Here is a 22886-nt window from a genome sequence, read left to right as displayed (position 1 = left end):
AAATTTTTTACAAAAATTTGAAAGTTTGAAAGGTTTTGAATCTAATACTTTTAAAACTTTGAAAATTTGATTTTGAAAAACAAATTTCACAAAAACATTCTAAAAATATGATCTTACTTTTACCAAACTCCTTTGAAAACTAAAAGTAAAGATTTAAATTTAATTTAACTTTACTTTGAAAATTGTCCTGAATCTAGTTCTTAAAATTTGATTTTACTTAATTTTGACATTTTGATTTGAAGGTTAAATTTTACAAAAAAAAATTAGTTTACAAACTAAGCTTCTCAAACTCATTTTCCTTGATTTTGAAAATTAAATCTTTTACAAACTTAGTGTTGAAAAATAAATTTCAATTAGTTTTGAAAAATAGATTTTTTTCAAACTTAGTTTTGGAATTTTGGTTTTGAAAACTTATGTTTGAAAAGCGTTTCAAAGTTGAAACTTGTTTTGAATATTTAATCTTGAAATTTAGACCTTATACACTTATGTTTGAAAATTAAAACTTAGCAATTTTTCTAAAAGCTAAAAGCTACTGCTTTATACAAGTTTTCAAAACTTTATACTCCCCCAAGTAAACTTGATCTTTTCTTGGATTTCAAAATTGTACTTTTTTTTCCTTGAATTCTGAACCAAACTCAGTTATTTTTTAAGATTAAGTGTTATTGTTTTCAGTAACTCTACACTATGATTGTTTCCCTTATTTTTTTTGATGAATGCCAAAGGGGGAGGAGGGTTAGGTGGTTAAGTTAGCTAAACCAATTTGAAAACACAAACTAACTTTAAAACCACACAAATGCATTTTGTTTCGTACATATGCTTTCACTAACTTAACCAGGTTGTCATTCCATCAAAAAGGGGGAGATTGTTGGTGCGGGTAGCACTAACGGTCTAACCCAGGTTTTGATGAATGACAAATAGGTTAAGTTAGTTGTGTTGTTGTCTGACACTTTGATCAAGTGTGCAGGAAAAGTCCAGCTAGGTCGACGGGCTGACCGGATAGCTGGCGAGAAGTCCAAGCGGGTCGACGGGCTGACCGGACGCTTGACAAGAAGTCCAGCTTGGTCGACGGGCTGACCGGATAGCTGGCGAGAAGTCCAAGCGGCACTACAAGAAAAAAGCTAAACAACAACGCTTTTTTGGCGTTGTCGTATGTACTTAAAAAGTGATGTTGTAGATGGTGTTGTAGAAAGTCATATCAAAGACAACGCTTTAAAAGCGTTGTGGTTGGTCACAAAGACAACGCTTTTTAAGCGTTGTCTTTTCGTTCTTAAAAAGCGTTGTTATAGATGCTGTTGTAAAAATGCACATATCAAAGACAACGCTTTAAAAGCGTTGTGGTTGGTCACAAAGACAACGCTTTTTAAGCGTTGTCTATTCGTTCTTAAAAAGCGTTGTTAAAGATGCTGTTGTAAAAATGCACATATCAAAGACAACGCTTTAAAAGCGTTGTGGTTGGTCTCAAAGACATTGTTTTTTAAGCGTTGTCTTTTATTACTTAAAAACGTTGTCTTTTTAAATTTATAAAAAATAGTGTTTTTCTTAATTAAATAGCAAAAATTATAAAAAATACTCAAAATTTACATATAATTGAATATCCACAACCACAATCATTTTTATAATAAGACTATTTAACAAATAAATAAAACTTTATATTATACAAACAAAATGTATACATATTGATCCACAAATTAAATTTGTATCATACAAGTTATCCTTAACTTCATGACAATAATTTTTCAAACACACAAGTTTTACAAAACCTCATCATTGACTAACCGCTGTTGTTGGTGTCCATCGCATGGAATTGCTTCTTTAAGTCCAGCAATCTCTTCTTCTGAAAGGCTTTCAGCTATCACTCTTAGAGCCATCTTCTTCAACTTGTCATCAGCACACCTGGGGTTGTAGGCAATCAAGAAATTTTGTATGAAAACTTTTAGAGAAATTGCAGATGACATTACTAAACTTCTTTGAACGGAATATGGTTCAGTGGATAAGCAACCAGAACACAATAAGGTCACAGCATCCAGCACAATTAAACAGCAATCTAGCAAGTAGTATGAAGTACGAAGAAACGCAGATAACAAGATAAATGGCCTTGCCGATTAAAGGCGAGAAATGACATCTTTAACCTCGGCAGGTGTATATAGATGGTAAGTAGGAGCCACCTTTGCAATGTCAACATTATTAGGGGTTACCTGTTAATGCAAATGAGTAATTAGCAATGTAAAAGTTGCAATACTCTGCAATTTATGTAAAACAAAATGAAACCCTAGAACTGGATCCTTAAGCATCAGTCCAATTTACCCGTCTAATACAAAAGTACCCAAAACATACATTCAGGTCAGCTGGTACCAGATTGAATAGTGTATTCTCTCTTTATCATATTTAAATGCAGTGTTTATATGATTTAGAAGTAAACATCTAAGCACACCCGATTAGTTTATCCAAATAGACCAAGTAATAATTCATTAACCAGGAGCCTGAATGAACCTAATCCAGGTTTGATAACAGGGATGCTTTATCTATCTTCTAAAGCAGGTAGATACAGAAAAACCACAAGAAATATACCTTTTCTTCCATGACTTGTTTCAGGATGGAAAGAGCTATAGTTTCAGCTTCCAGAAGGGACAGGTCCTGGATAAACAAGCGCCCTCATGAAATTATTCTCATCACCGCCACCACAATACCACAAACAGAAAATTACTATAGATCTAAGTAGCCACAATAGAGAAGGCTGCCGTCAAAGCAAATTTGCCTTGCACAGCCATGTATATCTAAAATTGCCATAGTAGCTACCTTGTTGTATTGCTCTTGAAGAGAACTATAAGCTCCTTCGGATCCAGATCCTATTGCTTTTGCATTGCATTGCCAGAATGTGCCAGATGGATCGGTATAGTACCTGCAATTTATAGCATGTAACATTTGAAGCAAAACATTGAAATACAGGACTACATAGCAGAGACTGTGTAGGAGAGACTTCAGATTTTACCAGATAACTTCTGACATTTGTAATATCGAGCAGAAACATTAACATACGAAAAGGTCCAGCACAATAATACATATGCACTAGAATATTTGTATCTCCTAAAGAGTGATCTCTGGGAAGAATCGTTTAGGACACAGGAAGATTATATTAATAGTAGTAAACAACCCACTAGGATAATAAAATCAGTTCCCTAATAGGAGGGTTTAACGTGAAAATTTTATACATTTTACCACTTCAGACACTGTAGCTTATTGAGGAAATAAAATATTATCAAAAGGATTGTGTCCACCCATCCTTGTTCATCAGCTTGGAACCTTTGAAATGAAAGCTGCATTGGGTACATGGAAAAAACAACAAAAAGGGAGGATAAATGATAGCCACCAACCTAATTGTTCACAAATATCTGTATAAGTTATTAAGGGTGTTCATAGAAGTTGATCCTTTAGCCGTGTCTGTTAGATGGTCAAATCTAGGCACCAACTCAAAAATGTTGGCGTCCAAGTGTTAGTGTTCAACTACTTCTGATTTTCTTCATCTTTGAATTGTTAAATACATAGGGTATTTATAGGGAATACTCAAGATGTATCTAAATAAATACATGAACCAATATTAAATGACATACATTCATCATCCGAAGAGTCATTCATGAATCCTCCAATATTCATGCTCCAGATGACCATACATTAGATTATAAGTCCAATTAATTTGATTGCAAGGTTGTAAATAGTCCTTGAGGGCTATTGATAGTGATTCCAAGACGTATTGGAAAATAATGGAACAAACCTATGAAACAACTATCAAGGGATTCACTTCAACTTTCCTAAACCAAAGAAGAAACAGATGGATTACAAAAGAAAACAATTTGCACCATCAAACTGAAACTTATAATAAGCCTTAATAAATTAATGAAAAAAGAATTGTTTAGAAGTTCACTGAGAAACATATGAAAATACAACAAATGCAACTGCAAAAAAAAAATAAAAAACTAGTATCCAATTAACTTTTTTTATACTTTCAGATCAAAAGGTCAAATTTATATACTTTGGTTCATGTTGAAGCAAGAGGATAACAATCTCATCGACAGCTAGTATTTCCTTTTAATATAGAACACTAAAAAGAAGGAATATCAATGATGAAACAAGCCTGAAAATGCGAGCTACTGAGGCAGCGAGCAATCTGCTTGAACAAGGTAATCATGCAGCGTTGGAACTCTGTCGTGAGCATCAAAGACCAAATATTACCAAATATTAAGATCAGACAAACCAAATAATACCTTATTTTTAACAGCTATCTAGAGGATCCGCTTTTGACTTGAAGTTGGTTCAAAGAAGACAAATCAAATATACAAATACTAAGATGAAAGCATAATGAAGTAGTTAACTTTTCTACTTTACCGATTATAAGATCTACAACTTCTTGCTCAAGATTTTGCTGCACGAGTAATTATTAGAAAAATAAACCCAATAGTGGAACAAAAGCTAGATAAAGAAACTAGATAATTTACATTGACGGAACTTTACATAATAACATATAATACAGTGCTTTGTACTTGCATATTAATCCGAAACATCCTTTCACCTAAGTGACAATTTTTCCAAAACATCATCATTCACAAAACATCATCATTCACTAAAAATTTTCACAAGTTTTAAACTTCAGTGACAACTTTTCTTTGGGGTCAATTGCTCAAGGTCGATCTGGTAACTATGCACCGCATCAAAAAAATTGGCATTAACTATGATTCCACCAAAAACCACCATTCCATGAACTTAAATCTAAATAGAATTATGGCAACTATCATTCCATACCTATTCATAAATATGATCTTGTATGCACTCCGCCAACTCGACCGAACCTCATCAATTTGTTCACGAGAGTACCCTATTTTTGTGAACTGTGAGCATACACAATTTATGTTAATGGAAAAATAATCAACACCGATCACTTTGCAATTTTAAATAGTTTATGTCAAATAATTTGAGATAAGCTAAATAATGTTACTATTGATTGCAGTGAATCTCTCTCAATAGTCTCAACTTCTTCAATAATTTCTCTCATAAATCGCATCACAAAAAAATCACATTGTTTCGCATCCGGTTGTTGAGGAGCCTATATAGTAATTAGAGTCAAATTGTTAATGAAAATTATACACATTACAATATATGTTAAACAAAAGTACACATACCTTAACTACTTCCCACTTAACATTTTTCCTACCTTTCCTTCCCTTGGTTGAATTAAACAATTTTAAGGCCCTTCATACGTTAAGAATATTTGTTAAATAAGATTTTTATTATAATAAATATTTACTAAAAGAAATCTGAACTCACATTTCCATTACGTATTTTGAATCATCATCGCGAATGTGGCAACTAAGGGAATCCAGCAGGTAAATAGCATCCTTGTAAGGTTCAATAACACTAAGATTCCAATGGAAACTAGGCAAATACATAGGATTAGATCATAAAATTGAATAAATTATCGAAAGGAAGCAATTGAAAGTGATGTTTTACTTCTTGCTTACCCGACATTACATGGCACTAACACTAGTTGATCTGTTGATGCACTTGTCAGCTTATCTGCTAAAAGAGTTGCCCTTTGATTCAGGGTTTCAAGCTTAACTGATTTGTCTTGTGCCGTTTTTGCCAGATATGGGAGTTTGTGAGGATTCATAAATCTGAATTTCTTTGTCTTGGTATCTTTCACCATCTTTTTATACAGACACCTATCATTGCAAAGAAAAAATATTTAGATACTAAATAATAAAATTTAGATACAAAACACTCATAATAAGTTGGAAAAATAATGATCACTCATAACACTAAGTTATGGCTGATGATAGTAACATCCATACATGAGAACTTACTATGAACAGCCTTGCATATTAAACATACCATAAATGTATACATGCAAATTCTTTTATTTCTTGAGGACAAGCACATTTAAGATACTTAAAATATACAAGAAAAAGATATGAGCAAAGTACTTCCTGTCTAGAAGAACAAATGGCGGAAGGCAAACATTAAGGGTTGAAAATGAATGAGCTATATTTATGTAAAGTGTACCACATCAATTGATATTAGTAAACCTCTCAATAGAAATGATGAACTATTAACTTAATGAGAATAACATGGTATGAGAAAATTACTAGAAGTTGAATTTTTCAAGAGTAAACTTGTTCACACAACAATATTAGTAAACTTCTTGCAGTTCAAATCAGGGATTTTCTGTCTTGCTAGATATTAGAATTTCCCAACAAACATAAAGCAATGCAGTAATTTCCCAGCATAAGTAAAGCAATGCAGTTGCAACTGAGAAAATAATATTTAGATACTAAATAATAAAATTTAGATACAAAACAATCATGTGGATTAAAAAATAATGATCACTCATAATAAGTTGGTGAAATTGTAACAATAAACCATAATAAGTTGCTAAAATTGGGAAGCAAACATGTGATGAAAAAGTTGCTGAAATTGCTTAAATAAACTTACTTACCATATGTAGGCAACGATCAAATTTCCTGAAATTGACTCCAAATGATACAAAGAATTGATGTCCTCAAGGTCAAGAAAAAGTTCACAATCTTCATCAAACACTTCATTATCTAAGCACATTGATATACATTTTCCTCCATCTAGAGCATGCTTCCTGTAACAATATAACATATGTAATGCTCTTGGGACACTTGTTGACAAAGTAGGTTTTGATTTTTTTCGTTCAAACTTCTTCCTTCTAGGCTTCTAATAATTTCAAATATAAACAAGTTAGATAGCTAGGTTGAATAATAATAAAGTGGCAATATAATTAGAAATATAATAATAAAGTGACAATATAATTAGAAATATAATATCTCATATACCTCATCTTGCTTCACAATCTGCTGTTCAGGCCAAGCCACAACAGTTCCTATGGCATCACCAATTACTTCACATTCACTTGGAATTGGATATGGCAAAGGAGCGGATTTGTCCACTGCTTGATCAATGGAGACTCGAATGCAATTCTTGGGAAATGGAATACCATGAAGCATTTTTTCCATGCCATTGAAACAAACAATTGTACCATATGCAGCAATATTTGAGCAAGATTCCAATGTCAATGCAACTGATTGACCCTAAAATATTAAAAAAAAAACATGTTGATTATATTTAGTTTATAATGCTATAATAATAATGAATATCGCTATAACTTGTATTTTACCTGTAAAACTTCGTCTTTACCCACAATCTGTACGTCATCTTCTTCAATATTCTTCTGATGAAACTTCACCGAGCAACTGCCTTTGTCATCAATTGAATTGTCCCATGCACCCCTTTTATGCATTAATGCTTCAAGTTTTTGGATGCGTACATCTTGTTCTAAAATTTGCATCTTCGCCTCCTTCAGCTCCCTTTTATGCTCAGCGATTATATCTAGGGTAACATCATATTTCTTCCTTGTTCTACCAACATTGAAATAGATTGTTGGGTTGATATGACCTCCGATACCCCGGACACGCCCAGAATATTCCTGAGTTTCAAGTGCCTTGGTAAGAATATCCTCTTTTGCTCCTTCGCATTGCAGCTTGCCCTCCCTCTTTTGCTGTATATATTCATCCTGTAATGCAACATTAAAAAGAATTATCAGTACTTTACCAAGGATAATTACCAAAGATATGCAATATTGGTTTAAAAAATACTGATGTCCAGGCCGGTTCTTCCCGTGATAGCTCAAGTCAAGTGCTTAGTAAGTCATATTGAACAAATATGAAGTTGACTTTGAAATATTTTTTCCTTTTTTGGCATTCAATCATATATTTACTTCTGCACAGTTCTAAAAAAGGCACATATTTGATTGAGCAATTGACTACAAGTTTAATAAAATGACAAAATTTTAATAAATTTTCACTACACAAACCCATAAAGAGAGGACCACCACATAATTGAAGCTAATTGTCTGGAGTTGCAGGAAAGAATAATCAAAAGTAAAGTTGTTCCCAACCTCTCAAGTTCCGATTCATGAATCTTATGCTTTAATTCAAACTAAAACAGCACAAAGAGAATGCTCAAGGAGACAAGGAGCTTTATTTGTCACCAATCAAGTGGGAAAACATAATAGAAGCTTCAGAGCAGTGGTCTGGGGAACAACTTTACTGGCCCTTGGGTTACTCAAGCTTACAAATTGCTTACTGCCAAGAACGTTTCAAACCTGGTTGATTTATCTGCATCTGTTCTATAGAAACTCTAGCTATCACCTCTAAGTTCTCAATGCATTCACCATTAATTGATTGCAGCAAAAGGAAACCACTGCATGTAATAGACTTTTCGACTTGATCTCTTCTCCAAGTAAGAACATTTCAAACCTAGATACCTAGTAAATCCACATCTGTTCTATATAAACCCGTCACCTCTAAGCTCTCAATGCATTCATTCACCATTTACTTCCTCAATACATGCTCTAGTATCGAGAATTCAAGCTATGCAAGGAATGGCTGTTAAACTCCTCATTGCACTGCTTGCCTTGGCTTCCTCACGCAAAGGGTATGCATGCATGCAACTTTACTCTCGAAAACTAGAAGATATATTGAAGTCATTATCAGAAGAACATGAAAATTTACTTACAATCTTGTGTACTGTGTCCACCAAATCTTCACCTTCAAACTCTCCTCCTTTGTTGGTGCGTCCTTTCTTCCACATAATAGCTCTATTGATGTCATTATCATCACATAATTCAGTCCCCTACAACAAAGAAAAATCAAATAACAAATGTGAAATAATTTAATGTGAATCAATTAGAGGGTTCTTAGAGGAAATATATTTTAAAAATACTTACAATTTCTTCAGCAAAGCGTGCATACCCTTTGCGTGAGAGTCGATGAGGATATCTATTTTTTTTTCCTTCGCTCTTTTTGTTGATCACTGAGTTTCTAGTTATTTCAAACATGCGACATATTAAATTTGAATAATACATAATGAATTATGATCGAATAGTTTCAAAAGAAAAAATTTAGAATCTTACAATGAAATCTTCAGAAATGCGACTAATGACAAACGCACGCCAATCTTCTCTTGTAATTTCAAAGCCAACAGGTGGCTCATTCAACTCCTCAGGTTTGTCACGCCTGCTTAAAATAAATTTTTGGGTGAGATGGGTCTTGTATTGCCTCCACTTACTGTTTGCAGACCTCAAACATCCCTTTTTCCACTTTGAGTCAACATTATAAATCAACTGTACATCAAATAAGTGGAAAACATTAATAAGATTAATTAAGACAAACATAAAATATATCTATCATTAGTAGTGAAATATTATAATTGTTAAAACATGCTAACTTGCTTACATTGACTGATTCCCATATTAATTCTTTGACAGCAATTGGGACTTGCTTCCATGTCTTGTATTTAATATTAACCTTTTGCCGAGCCAAGACACCAATGTAACTTTGCATGGCTACAGCAGTTGGTCCTATCGGTTGTCCAAAATTATTGAATGACACCTCATTTCTAATACCTTGCATTCTTTGCTTTGTAATCTTATCCAACTGTGTGCGACCTCTAGAAGTTCTTGAGGAGATAGTGTCTTTGGAATCCAACACTTTATCACCCTCGCAACTCTCTTCACGAGCAGCTGTAATGACTTCTTTACCCTTGTCCAACTTTGCAAGTTGCCCTATTCTCTTACTCTTTCTAGTAGAATCCATTGATCTGTAACAACTTAGACTGATCAACATAAGTTTAGTTAGAAACATGCATAAACTCACAGCAAGATGATATATTTACACCAACAAATTCACAACAGTATGAAAAAAAATAAAAGATAAAAGCAGAAACTTGCAGCAACATCACAACATATTTGTGAAATCCCTATCGTAGATCTTTTGCCGTGCCATATCCATGTATGATATGTCATATCTATACCGTTACAATACAGATGTGCCCTGATAGTTTGTATATTTTTCTTCTTTAGATTGCCACATTTTGCACATGGGCAAGATATTCCCATATTCGGATCATTAGTGTTTTCCATTGCAAATTGCAAGAAAGACTCAACTCCATTCTCATATTCACGTGATAGTCTATCCTTTGACATCCAATCTTTGTCCATTCTTTATAACTAATCAATCAACAATGAGCTAATACCTAAAAATATTAACACAAACAATAGTGTGAAACTATAACAAAATATTTAAACAATTAATCAAAATTGTATTTCTACCTGAAAATTTTTGACCATACAGGTTTCTCATCAAAATGCAATCCCAATAGCAAATTTCTCACTTGGGGAGATAACCTAGTTATCTATATTATCCATATGTACATGTTTGTTAGAGTCTACGTATAGGTAGTTAGGTACTTTTGCCTTGGTATAAATTGTAGAGTCATATAATATTGGAGCATTCACCAAAACATATTCTCTATTGAAACATGTTAACCTTTAGTTGAAAAATGAAACCATTCCAGGAAAATGCTTGAATTATAACTTATAATAAGCAACTTTGTTTCTTTAGCACTTGAGAATCTGCAACTTCCTCAAAGGGACATCAACATAAGCAACTCAATGCAATAGTGCATGATGTATTAAATCATACTTAAGCCATTAAGCTCTTAGAAGGCAAGTGACATAAATATAACAATAGTAGTTGATATAAATTCAACAAACTGAGTATGCACAAGTCACTGCCCAGAATTAAGATGAGATAATGCAGAACACAAGTTTTAGATACAATAAAAATGAGAGATATTCTCTGCGCATTAAGGGTACACAATAAAAATAATAGTAGAATAACACTAGAGATTGATTAATTTCAAGCTGCACATTATACCTGACGACAAAGAAAGGCTGGAATGTGAATAATATCTGCAACTTGGCCAACAGCTTCACACTGAATTTGAGAAAAAAGGATAGCATGTTATATGCTTCATGCTATTTTTAAGGATTAATACCTACTGCCAAAGTCTATAGCTAAACGTTTAAAAATTCCAGATTAAATCATGAGAAAATACAATCAGGGGAGGGGGAAAATTGATGCAGATGAATCCGGCAAAATGGCTAGTTCGGAAAATAATCAAAAATAAACAAAATCTTATTCTAGAGGGATGGAAGAAATTTTACCTTTCTTTCTTCCGTTCCTCCTACTCTCGAATCTGCTCTGCGAGGAAGGAACTAAGATCGAAGGGTTCAGAGGAGTTGAGGAGCCGTGAGAAGATTAGGAAGGGTAAGCTGACTTTGATTGAGGAGATGGGGAAATGCAAGATTAGGGATCTCGACTTGGAGGAGTTGGGCCGGCGTGAGGAGTTTTGCGTGAGGAGTTTGGGTCGAGATTAGGGTTCAGAGGAGATCACGCGGCAAGGAGAGGAGAAGGCGCTCGTGGAGAGGAGAAGGTGCTCGTGGAGAGGAGTGGAGAGGAGAAGGCGCTCGTGGAGAGGAGAAGGCGCTCGTGGAGAGGAGTGGAGAGGAGAAGGCGCTCGTGGAGAGGAGAAGGAGAGGAGAAGGCACTCGTGGAGAGGAGAAGGAGAGGAGAAGGCACTCGTGGAGAGGAGTGGAGAGGAGAAGGCGCTCGTGGAGAGGAGAAGGAGAGGAGAAGGCACTCGTGGAGAGGATAAGGAGAGGAGAAGGCACTCGTGGAGAGGAGTGGAGAGGAGAACTCGTGGAGAGGAGTGGTGAGGAGAAGGCGCGCGCGCGTTGAGGGTTTAGAGTTTAGCAAAGCGAGGGCTGCGAATTTATTTTAAGTGAGTTTAGGGGAAACATACACAACACTTTAAAAAACGTTTTTTAAAAAAATGTTGTCTTTGACCATAAACAACAACACTAAAGACAACACTTCATTAAAAACCGTTGTCTTTAGTAAAAAGTAAATACCATAGACAACGCTTTTCACTAAAAGCGTTGTAAAACAAAGAACGATAACGTTTTTATTAAAAAGCGTTGTCTATTGGGTGTTGTTGAATGCAAAAATTCTTGTAGTGCGGGTCGACGGGCTGACCGGACGCTTGGCGAGAAGTCCAGACGGGTCGACGGGCTGACCGGACGTCTGGCAGGTAAGTGAGGTAAGTCACTAGAGGGGAGTGACTGTGAGGACGCGTTCCCGGGAAGGGGACATTAGGTGTCGATCCGGCTTAGATCCATTTCGGATGTCTAAGTCGAGATCGTGACTAGATTCCGGTCTCGGAAAGACGGAATCTAAGTCATACTCTCTTTATCTATCTGCTGAACTTTAACTGTGCTAACCATTTGTTTAACAGGATATATATTTGCCTCGGACTAACCTTGTTTTGCAAGAAAAAGGAGTCTTTCTGGAACAAGGTGGTCCGGGCGCCCGGAAGGCGAATTTTATCCAGACAACTCGTCGCTACGTGGAGCATCTTGATTTGAGCAGTTACGTCACACTCCAGGCGCCCGGAAGGGATCCAGGCGCCCGGAACAACATATAAAAGAAGCCACAGACAAGAGCTTCAGAATTAACTTTGACTGAGAACTCTTCTGCTGATCTTGCTGCTCGACGTTCAAGTGCGACGTCAACAATGCTCCGACAAAAGTGCTCTTCCGGTTTTTGCTTAATTTTCTCTTTGTCGGTATTGCTTTATTATTACTAGCATCTCCTGTACTTTTTCTGTAATCATATTTCGACTTGCTAGTGATTGCCCAACGAAAGTGGTCAAGGACCACGGGCCTTCGAGTAGGAGTCGTCACAGGCTCCGAACGAAGTAAAAATATTTGTGTCTACTTTATCTTTTTCCGCTGCGTTTATACTCGTCTTTTTCGAATCGATATTCACCCCCCCCCTCTATCGAATCTAACGATCCTACAAGAAGTACCACTAGTGAAGGTCGTCTGGCAGAACCAGAGGCACGAGGAAGTCACTTGGGAGCGGGAGGACAGTATGAGACAGAAATATCCAGAACTATTCTAAGTTCGAGGACGAACTTTTTATAAGGTATGGGGAATTGTAACGACCCAATTTTCCTTATTTAGAGTTCCAAATGTCCATAAAAATATTTGGAAATGCTTTTAAAATATTCTAGAGATTTTTAGGAATTTTTAGAGTATTTTTATGCAATTTTTGGAGGTCGTTTAGTAGGGTCACAAAAAGAAAAAAAAAAGTTTTGAAAAAAAAACGTTGAAGGGGAGACTCAAACCCGAGACCTTGACCCGAGCCGAATCTCAGCCGAACCCAGCCAACCAGCTGAGCTACACGATTTTACTAACCTAGTATGGAGAGAAATAGATTTAAGCATAGTTGGAATCGAATTAAAACTAAGTTATAAAGGGTTAAGTGTTTTTCCCGTGACCTAAACCTAAGCTTTTCCTCTCTTTTTCCTCTCCCGACGGCGCGATTCTTCTCTCGGGCGAAAACCGCAGCCAAGGCTAGGGTTTCCTTCCTCCGGCGTAGGCGAAGGGTTTTCCGGCCGGTTTCCACCCGTGGGTGACCATTCCGACAAGGAGAACTCGGGAAATACAAGGAACCGGTAGAATCGAAGCTCCACCGAAACCCTAAAGCATTTCCCTTCGGTTGTAAGTCCAAGAACCCGATGTAAGTGCTTCTCACCTGTGGTAGGAGTAGCTCTCGGGGTTTTGTTTTGCATTTTGTTGTGAAATGAACAATAGTAACCTTTTCATTCTAGCATATGGTTCGGATTTTGACCCTTGTTCTAGCAAATTGGATTAAGTTTTGGTTTCAATATTTTGATGTGTTTTTAGTGCACGGACAGAAATTTTTGAGGGTTTTCCTTGATTACCACAGCATGCTAATTAGATGTATTTACCTTACACTTCAAGCATGATTAAGTAGTTAAACTTCCTTCAAATTACAGCATGATCAAGGGACTATTAAGATTCGAAATAAGGTAGTTTTACAAGCTTGTTGTGGGGAAAACTATTACTGTCGTGAGCCTGATTAAGGTTATTCCTTATGACCATGTGTTTATTTTATTGGCTGTTGAATTCGGTTTGAACATATCATGTTACATTCCAGTGGTATAGTTGTTCTTTTTAAATTACTGTGGAATTTAGTTTGAATATGTACTGGTTCATATTTTTATATCAGTGACATATGGTTTAGAATCTCTTGTATACTGAATAAATGAGAGAAGTGGAAGTAAAGCAAGACTAAGTCACAATCTGATCCTAAATTTCAGAATTTAGAATCAAAGCACACTAAGTGCTTAAATCAATGCCAAGGCATTTTATTACAAGAAGTATTTTAAGAAGGATATAAAAAAAAGTATTTTACTTTTAAAGGGCATGTACCGGACACAAAGTCTAAGGGATGGGCTCCAAGTTGCCCCTAGACATAAGGTCTAGAAGTGTCTTAATGGTTTCGGGATTAGCTACCTCGATTCTCATTAAGAAAGGCGCGCAAAGTGGTACAATGCCGGGCCCAAGAAAAGTTGAATATTATTTTAAAGTATAAAAGTATAAGTTTGGGAACGAATGGAACAAGTTCTTTTATCTAAGTTACAAATTCTAGCAAGTTAAATTTGTTGTTCCTTTAGAGATGCATGATGTAGTTTTAGTTGCTATTTTCTTGTGGAGCATGCACTTTCTGCGTTCTTTTATGTTTATGCATTCCGTATCGGATTTTGTGAGTAGAAAGCACTTACTAAGCTTTTAGCTTATAGATACTACCTTCCTCCTACTGCAGACATAGATAAAAGTAAAGGAAAAGCTAAAGTGTTATAGAAGAAGGCGACAAGGAGACGTCGATGGTGTGTGTGTGGTGGCTGATAATGGAAGCTTGGGACCTTGTTGGACGATTTTGGAAATGTTACTGCTAGTGTTCTTTTGATTACTGCTAAAAGGGAATTATTTTTCAATGCTAAGGATTTGTTTTAAATTGCTTCATTTATGTGTTAGAATCAATAAATTGGCAAATTCATATGCTCAGTACTTCTTGATCACTGCTGAAATTTTAATCTGCTGGGATGTTCGGATTGTTATATGCCCAGTAAACTTATGTGCATGCTAGTATTCTATATGAGTTTTGTTTTATGGAAGAAATTGCATGGGAGGTTCGGTTTGTTATATGCTCAGTACCCTTATGTACATGCTAGTTTTTGGTTACTGCTAGTTGGGAGTTATTCTTTTGATAACTGCTTTGCATGCTAGTAATCTGCATTCTTGTAGAAGTATTTGTTTTATGGAAGGAAAACATGTGATGTTCGGATTTGTGTGCAATAAATGAGCAGTAGGTTTAATTGACTTCCTTTTATTTCTGTTCGGTTGTAGAATAGAATGAATGCAAGATATTAAAGGATGTAGCAAACAGTAGAGATACTTAAGCTTCATTTGTCTATATGTTATACTTGCTTGTTGCTTCACTTATTGGCATGTTTGATCCTGTAAAAAGATAAACAAGAAAGAAAGAGAAAAAAAAATGTATCAAGAAATTTTATGCTGTTATTTAGAGGCATGTTCTGATATATGATATGTTTTCCAATAGTTTAAAATATCTCTAGTCTTAAAGCAAGTAGTACAGTAGTTAGTAGAATCAGTAGCGGTCACCCTCAGAGTAGTAGTAAGGAGGGTGGTCGTTACACTCATCCGCACCAAATCCATAGCGTGGATGAGCTCTGACCTCTTCACCACTTATCCACCCGAGGGCACCTCCAACCGCATGGAGGGCGCCCTCCACCTGCGTCTAGGGCTCCCTCAGCTCCATAGAGGGCACCCTCAAGATCCATGAGAGTGCCCTCGTGCCTTGCTGTGAGAAGGTCTCTGTTGGTGCGGGAAGCATCCGACGATCGAACTCGTGTTTTGATAATGGCAAAGGATTCAAAGTTAAGGTGTTTTGTGATCTAACAAGTCTGCTTGAGTATTTCAGGAAAGTCCTAGCTGCGGTTAGGCAAAGGGAAAACCCTAGGGGGTGGTAACCCTAGGTCATAGGGGATGGTAACCCTATGCGGAAAGTCTTGGCAGGTCGATAGCTTCAGGCAAAAGTCCTAGGGGGTGGTAACCCTAGGTGGAAATTCCTGGTGTCGCGAACCAGGTGAAAGACTGGACTAGCTGGGAAGCGGATGTCCAGCAGAAAGTCCGGAAGCGTTGAGTGCTGAGCAAAAGTCCAATCGATCTGGAGGATCGCACTGGCAACAGGTAAATCTCCTGAGTGGAGTAGGTGAGGACGCGTTCCCCGTAGAGGGAACAGTAGGCGTCGGATCGACCTAGGGTTTCCGGTCGGAAATCCAAAGTCAGACCCGGACAGTCCGAAGACTGTCATATCATTCCATTTATATTATTGTTTTGTGCTAACTTTTTGCTGCAGGGTATTTTTGGATTAACATATCTTGCAGGGACAAAAGTGCACAAATGACCTAGGATGAACAATGCCGAGGCACCTCCATGGAGCTTGGAGGCGCCTCGGGTGCGAGCCAGAAGAGACCAGCGCAGCACAGTCCCAGGCGCCTTGGAAGAGGTTTAAGGCACCTTGGACCAGTGGATGGAGGCGCCTCGGGTGGATTAAGGCGCCTTCAGATGGGATAAGGGTAGAATGGTCAGCGCTCATCTTCACGATGAACTCGGAGCAGTGGAGGCACCTTGAATGGCTTTCAAGGTGCCTTGGATGCCCTTTATAAGGGGACTTCGAGCAGCAGTGAAGTACATCAACTCTTAAGCGATTCTTCTACATTCAACTGCTAACGAACTCATTCCGAAGTGCTGCAACTCGACACCGATGACCTGGAGCTTCAATTTAGCATTTTAGTTGTCGGTATAAAAGTTTATTTACATTATTTATTTGCTTCTTGTACTTAAACTTGTAAATCTATTCGAGCTTATAGTTGTTGCCCACAGTAAGCGATCAAGGATCGCGGGCCTTCGAGTAGGAGTCGCTACAGGCTCCGAACGAAGTAAATTCTCCGTGTCCTTCTGTGTGTGTTTGCTTTTCTTTTCTATTTCCGTTGCTTATTACTCTGTTAGTTTTTGATACGATTTACGATTTCAAAAAGTGAAAGCCACGAGCACTATTCACCCCCCCTCTAGCGCATCTCAATCCAACAGTCTCTGCATTCAACTCAAGGCGCCTCCAAGCTCCATGGAGGGTGCCTCGGGTACTGTTTATCCGAGGCAAGGATGTCCAATTCGCTTCCTGCAAAATACGTTAGTCCAACAAACCAACATACCCTGTAAAATAAAGTTAGCACAATATAGATATGTAAAATAAGGTATTTGACAGTCATCGAACTGTCCGGTTCTGACTTCAGATTCCCTACCAGAAACTTTAGGTCGAACCGACGCCTATTGTTCCCTCATCGGGGAACGCATCCTCACCTACTCCACACAGGAGAGTATATCTGTTGCCAGATCGGTCCTCCAAACCGATTGAACTTTTGCTCAGTGCCAGAGACTTCAGGACTTTCTACTGGACGTCCGCTCCACGACCCGTATAGTCTTTCACCTGATTCGTAACACCAGGACATTCCACCTATAATCCTCGACTCTAGGCTTTTGCCCGAAGCCCTCGACCTGCCAAGACTTTCCGCCTAGGGTTACCACCCCCTAGGATTTTCCACCTGCCTAACCACAGCTAGGACTTTTGCTTAAGTACACTTTGGACTTTTCTGCAATCTCATTCAAACATGTTAGATCACAAATGACCTTAACTTTGAACCATTTACCATTATCAAAACTTAGGTTCGATCGTCGGATGCTTACTGCACCAACAATTCACGCTAGTTCTTGAGATTTGGGGGAGAACTGTTGCTGTACTTTCCAAGTATCAAGAGGCTAACCAAAGCAACAAGAGAGCAAGCTAAGCAAGATTTCATTATTGTAAATCATTTTAAATTTAATTTATATTCAATTGTTTGTTTATTATTGTATTTCTTGTATTTGCTTGTACAAGGCTTCTCCACCTCCAAGAAGGAGGTATTCAAATTGCATATATGACCGAGGAGAGTAGACCCTTGGATTAGTCACCTCAACGAGATGGATACCAAGTAAAATGAAGATGTTAGTGATTACTTCAAGTTTCTATTACAACAAATCATCAATAAAGCGATCGAAACTATTTACCCCTCTCTAGCTCTCAAGTGTTCTAACAAGTGGTATCAAAGCGATGCCACTTTTCATTGGACTAATCACGACAAGAAACAAGAGCTAGAGGAAGAAGAAGAAGTTGAAAATTTGCGCCCTACTTTCAATAAGTCAAAAGACTAATCATCAAGGGAGCTCAAGTTTAAAATGAAGTTTAGAGATGGATTTGGATATAATATCTAAGCACCTCCACCATTTGGATTGGGAAGCTTCGATCTTTGAAAATCAAGGATTGTAAATTTCTCCATGATGGAGACAGAGCAATGGTTTGCACTAATGGAGGGTTTTGAAGATCCAAGAAATTCAAAGAGGAAATGGATCAAGGAGCAAATTAAGTGATGCGAGACAAATGATAAAGTAATCAAATTGTTGGTTAATATCAAGAACCATCTTGTGCAAAAATGGAAAATATCAAGATACCAAGGAGTTATGGAGCAAGTTGGCAAAGCTTCATGAAGATTTATTCTTAACGGAATGTAATGACAAAGGCAAAGAGGGAAACTCTTTATTTCATATGCATGAGGATTAGTAGGTTGAGAAGTGCTCAACATCCAAGGATGAAGTTGAAGAGGAATCCTCCTCAAGGTTTGAGGGGGAGTGTAGTTCATTGATATCAGAACAAGAAGAAGCTTCAACTTCCAGATTAAATGAAGAACGACTACATTCCACCCCTACAAGAAAAGGTATATAAATTTTAATTTGTAAAAATAAAGATCACATCATTTTCTTTATGTGTAGGGAGAATAGATACTATAGGAGCAAGTGTCCAAAATTGGTCAAGAAGAAAAGTCAAGTAGCACCTAAGGTCAAAGAAAAATCAAAGGATGTCAGACCCATGATACAATAGGGCAAGGAGCATATCGTGTGTTTTTTTGTGCAATAAAGGAGCACTACCAAAATCAATGCCTAAGGGGAACCATCAAAGAAAAGTCAAAGAAGGAAGCTCAAGTCAAGGGAAAACTTCCAAGGGCAAAACTAAGGTACCATTAATTAATGATACTTATTTAAATTATGATAAAAAGTATGCTAGAAATAATTTCTATCATTTTAATGTTATTTATCATGAAAATACAAAACATAAAAATCCTAAGGAAAATTATAAATTATCTCATGCTAGAACTACATTACCTAAGTATAGGAAGACAGAGAACTATTTAGGTAAAAATTCTAAGGAAATTAAAAATATACCTAAAAAGAAAAGTGTCCAAGAAAATAATATAACATCATAATTTTAGGAGTTAAGAAAAGAAAAATCAAGTCTTGAGGTCAAGACTTGTAAAATTAGAAAAGACCCTTAAGAAAATGATGGATAGTGTCAAATGGGTCAAAGAAGTAAAACCTAGGTCAAAATAAGCAAGAGTCATTCAATGGAAAAGAGGGTTTGGGATACAAACCTAAGTCCAAGGAAAAGGTGGTCTCATACCATAGAGTTCTATATAGCTATGAAGTCAACTCCAGGTCTAGGAGTCAAGCTAAAATTATAAGGAAAGCTATTCCTAGAGTTGACCTTGAGAAGACTAGTGTGACCGAGGCTTCTAAAAAGACTAGGAAGGTATCAAGGGAAGTTGTCCCTAATGAATACTTAGAACACCCAAGGAGTACCAATAGATTTTGGATTCCTAAGAGTGTATTTTCTACATCCTATATGAGTTTAGAGAGTGTCAATACTAATTGAAAGGGTAGCTAATCCAACCTTGGTGAAGTTGGCACTTTGGGATATTTTTAAGGTAGTGTGACACCTTAAAAATAAAGAGTTAACTTTTACTCTTGAAGAGTAAAAGTGCCCCAATAAATTTGAGGAATTTATGACTAAATTGGTACAAATAGGTTAGAAGTCAAGGAAATGTCAAGTTAGGATTTTTGACATTTTTTAGGCAGAAAAGGGAAACTTAGGTTTATTTTTTGACTTAGCGATAAGCTAATGATACCTAGATAAAAAATCTATGATATTTTCTTTATGCTAAAATTATCATGATCGTGTGCTCTATCAATGCTATGACATCATATTTTACATTCGTATTCAATGTTATATGTTATGTCATACATACATCATTTAGATATAAAAATTTTTCTTTTGAAAAAAATACTCATTTTGATGTATGTCATAATCATTAGCATGCATTATTTTTAATTCTTTGAAATTAAGAACAATGGCATCAAATTAACATCTTAGGTTGAATGATTAAAGTTTAAATGCCTAGTTAGAAATGCATGAGGCCTTAGTTAAGAAAAACCTAATTTACATCTCACAAAAATCATAAGGATACATTATATGTATTGAGGCACATTAATTACAAGTGAGATATTAGGTTGATCTTGTCCGAAATCTAACTCAAACAAACTATCAAGTAAGGTGGATGGAATGTTGACCAAATTGTGATATCCCAGAGAGGGGTATGCTAAGATGGCTTCTATGTTGACCAAGTCATCAGAAGTCCTCTGGTCAATGCTACCTGCAACTAGCGACCGGATCACCCCGGTCCCTGGTACCCCGATGCTCGAGGTAAATCCAACGAGTATATAAGTAACAAACTAAGATGTATAATAATGAAACGAATGTAGAGTAAGTATGAAGAACATACCCTGGCCCAGGGGGGCGCCCTCGGGTGGATCGATGAGTTGGTCGAGATGCTGCTCGAGTTGTCGTGACCTGAAATATTAGATGAATGGGAGACGGATGTGGAGCTGGGTTTGGCGGTGCAGAGCTGAATGCGACCTAGATTCGAAAGATGACCCACAGGCCGGGACCTAGCAGAAACATGTAGACCAGGATATGACATTGGTACACAGGCTAGGATATAATATCGGCACGTAGGTCGGGATGTGACACACAAACTGGATTAGTGCATAGGTTGGCACACAGTGCACAAGCCAAATCGGCGCGAAGGCCAGAACACTATCTAAGTGAAACATGATCTGATCGGTGACCTACATCAACAGTAAGTACTAGGGGCGGCTGTAGCCGTCGGTGGTGTCACGTGGAGATGACTACTGCGGCCGTACTATGTCGGTGATGGAAGATGGAGGACAGAAGGGTTGGCATGGTAACTGGCTCCGATAGTGGCATGGTGCGTTCAAGGAAGAAAAGGAGGAAAAGGGTGGAAGCTAGCAATGAGAGGCATGGTTCGACAGCCGACGAAGGTAGCGAGGCGACTTACTAGGAGAGATGACGGCGGTCGGAGACTGCTTGCCGAGGGCTGTGGAGTGGATGACGACACTGGAAGGCGAAGGTGTGGTCGGCCGCATGCTTAACCGGAGGTGAAGGATGGTCATGGCAATGGAGAAGAGGTGGAGGAGGTATGCCCCTTTGTCCACAGCAGTGTCAGCGTCGCCACCCATCCTTGTGTGTTAGCATGAGGCAGTGCCAGCGCTGAGGGTGTTGGCATGAGAGGCCACGGCGACCTGTAGAGGCAGCTGTGGTGAGCACAGAGGAAGAAGAAAAGGATGTGGTGGTCGGACGAAGAGGCGGAGGGAAGAGGGTGGCGTCGAGTCTATCCGGTGGTGGCGTCGCGAGGAGGAGAAGGAGAGGAGTAGTGGCTGGCATCGACGAGGAGCGGAGCGGAGCGTGAGGGAGAGAAGTTGGCCAAGTCTCTTGGCGGCGGAAGTAAAAGCGAACCTCTGCCTTACCACAGTACCTCTTCCCCTCCCTTAAGCCCTAAACAGTGGAAATATCGAAATGCCCCTCCTCTTTATCCTAATTCCTCCTCTTCTCTTAAGGCCTCTCCCTCATGTCTAGTCTAAGGAGACACAAGTTCGACTGACTACACCAAGCCTTAACATAAAGCAGAATTATTGCCGAATGCAAAGTCAGATCGCTGGACCTATTGTATAACGTTAAACGAATAGCAACGAACGATGAGTGCCAGGCAGAGCGATGAGTGATACGCGAATGATGAGCGTCGGGCAGAGTGACGAGTGAGATGCAAACGATGAGTGCAGGGCAGAGCGAGGAATGCAGGGCAGAGTGACGTGTGATACGTGAACAATGTGTGTCGAGTAGAGTGACGAGTGAGACGTGAACGATGAGTACCAGGTAGAGTGAGGAATGCAGGGTAGAGCGATGAGTGAGACGCAAATGATGAACGCTGAGCAGAGCGATGAGTGAGACATGAACGATGAGCGCCTGGCAGAGCGGTGAATGAGGCGCAAGTTATGAATGAGATGCGAACGATGAGCACTGCGCAGAGCTACAAGTAAGATGCGAATGATGAGTGACGGGTAGAGCGACAAATGAGGTGTGAGTGATGAATGAGATGAATGTCGACCAGGCGACGAGCATCAAATAGAGCGGCAAGTGAGACCAACACCTAATCAGGGAGAGAACCCAGCTGACTAGTCTTTATGTCCGACTGAGAGGTCATTGGCCATGAGAGCCTTACTCGCTTATAACTTGCTATCGAGCGAGAGCTTAGAAAGCCGACCAAGAGGATTTGATCGACCGATCAAATGGTGCCTAGCGGATGCCAAGCGAACACAAGAATGTCGAGCGTGTGTATAAAGCGAAAGATCGAGTAGTGCCAAGTGTACATATTAATGGAATAAAGCGAAAGTCCAAGTAGCACTGAGCGGGAGATAGAAGAAATGCCAACCTAGCACTCGGGAGAATGTCGAGCAGGAGGAAAGACGATGGGCGAGCGGTGTCGAGCGTGCGATCGAGAAAGTGCCGAGCGGATGGAAAGACGATGGGCGCATGGTATGGACTGTGTGACCGAGAAAATTTCGACCAAGCGACAATAAACTACGACCAGACGATCAAAAAATGTCGACCGGGTGATCAGAGAATACGACCAAGCGACCCAAAATGCTGACTGGGCAATAGAGAGAATGCCAAGCGGGTTGAAAGATGATGGGCAATCAGTGTCAAGCGTGTGATCGAGAAAATGTCGACCGA

General features: G+C 38.2%; 1 protein-coding gene across 1 annotated transcript; it reads right to left on the bottom strand.

Annotated features, from left to right (window-relative positions):
• Window positions 1–2102: 2102 nt before the first annotated feature.
• LOC121978606 (proteasome subunit alpha type-5-like) lies at window positions 2103–21334 on the bottom strand. The gene is made up of 5 exons (XM_042530930.1): window positions 21154–21334; window positions 2990–2999; window positions 2797–2899; window positions 2569–2634; window positions 2103–2195 (listed from the first exon to the last, which is right to left on the bottom strand). The coding sequence occupies exons 1-5, from the start codon at window positions 21332–21334 to the stop codon at window positions 2103–2105; spliced, it is 453 nt and encodes a 150-aa protein (XP_042386864.1).
• Window positions 21335–22886: the final 1552 nt, after the last annotated feature.

The sequence above is a fragment of the Zingiber officinale genome, chromosome 4B (assembly GCF_018446385.1).
Source record: "Zingiber officinale cultivar Zhangliang chromosome 4B, Zo_v1.1, whole genome shotgun sequence".
NCBI classification, from domain to species: Eukaryota; Viridiplantae; Streptophyta; class Magnoliopsida; order Zingiberales; family Zingiberaceae; genus Zingiber; species Zingiber officinale.
Note: the sequence above shows the minus strand (reverse complement) of the source record. Positions and strands in the feature narration are given on the sequence as shown.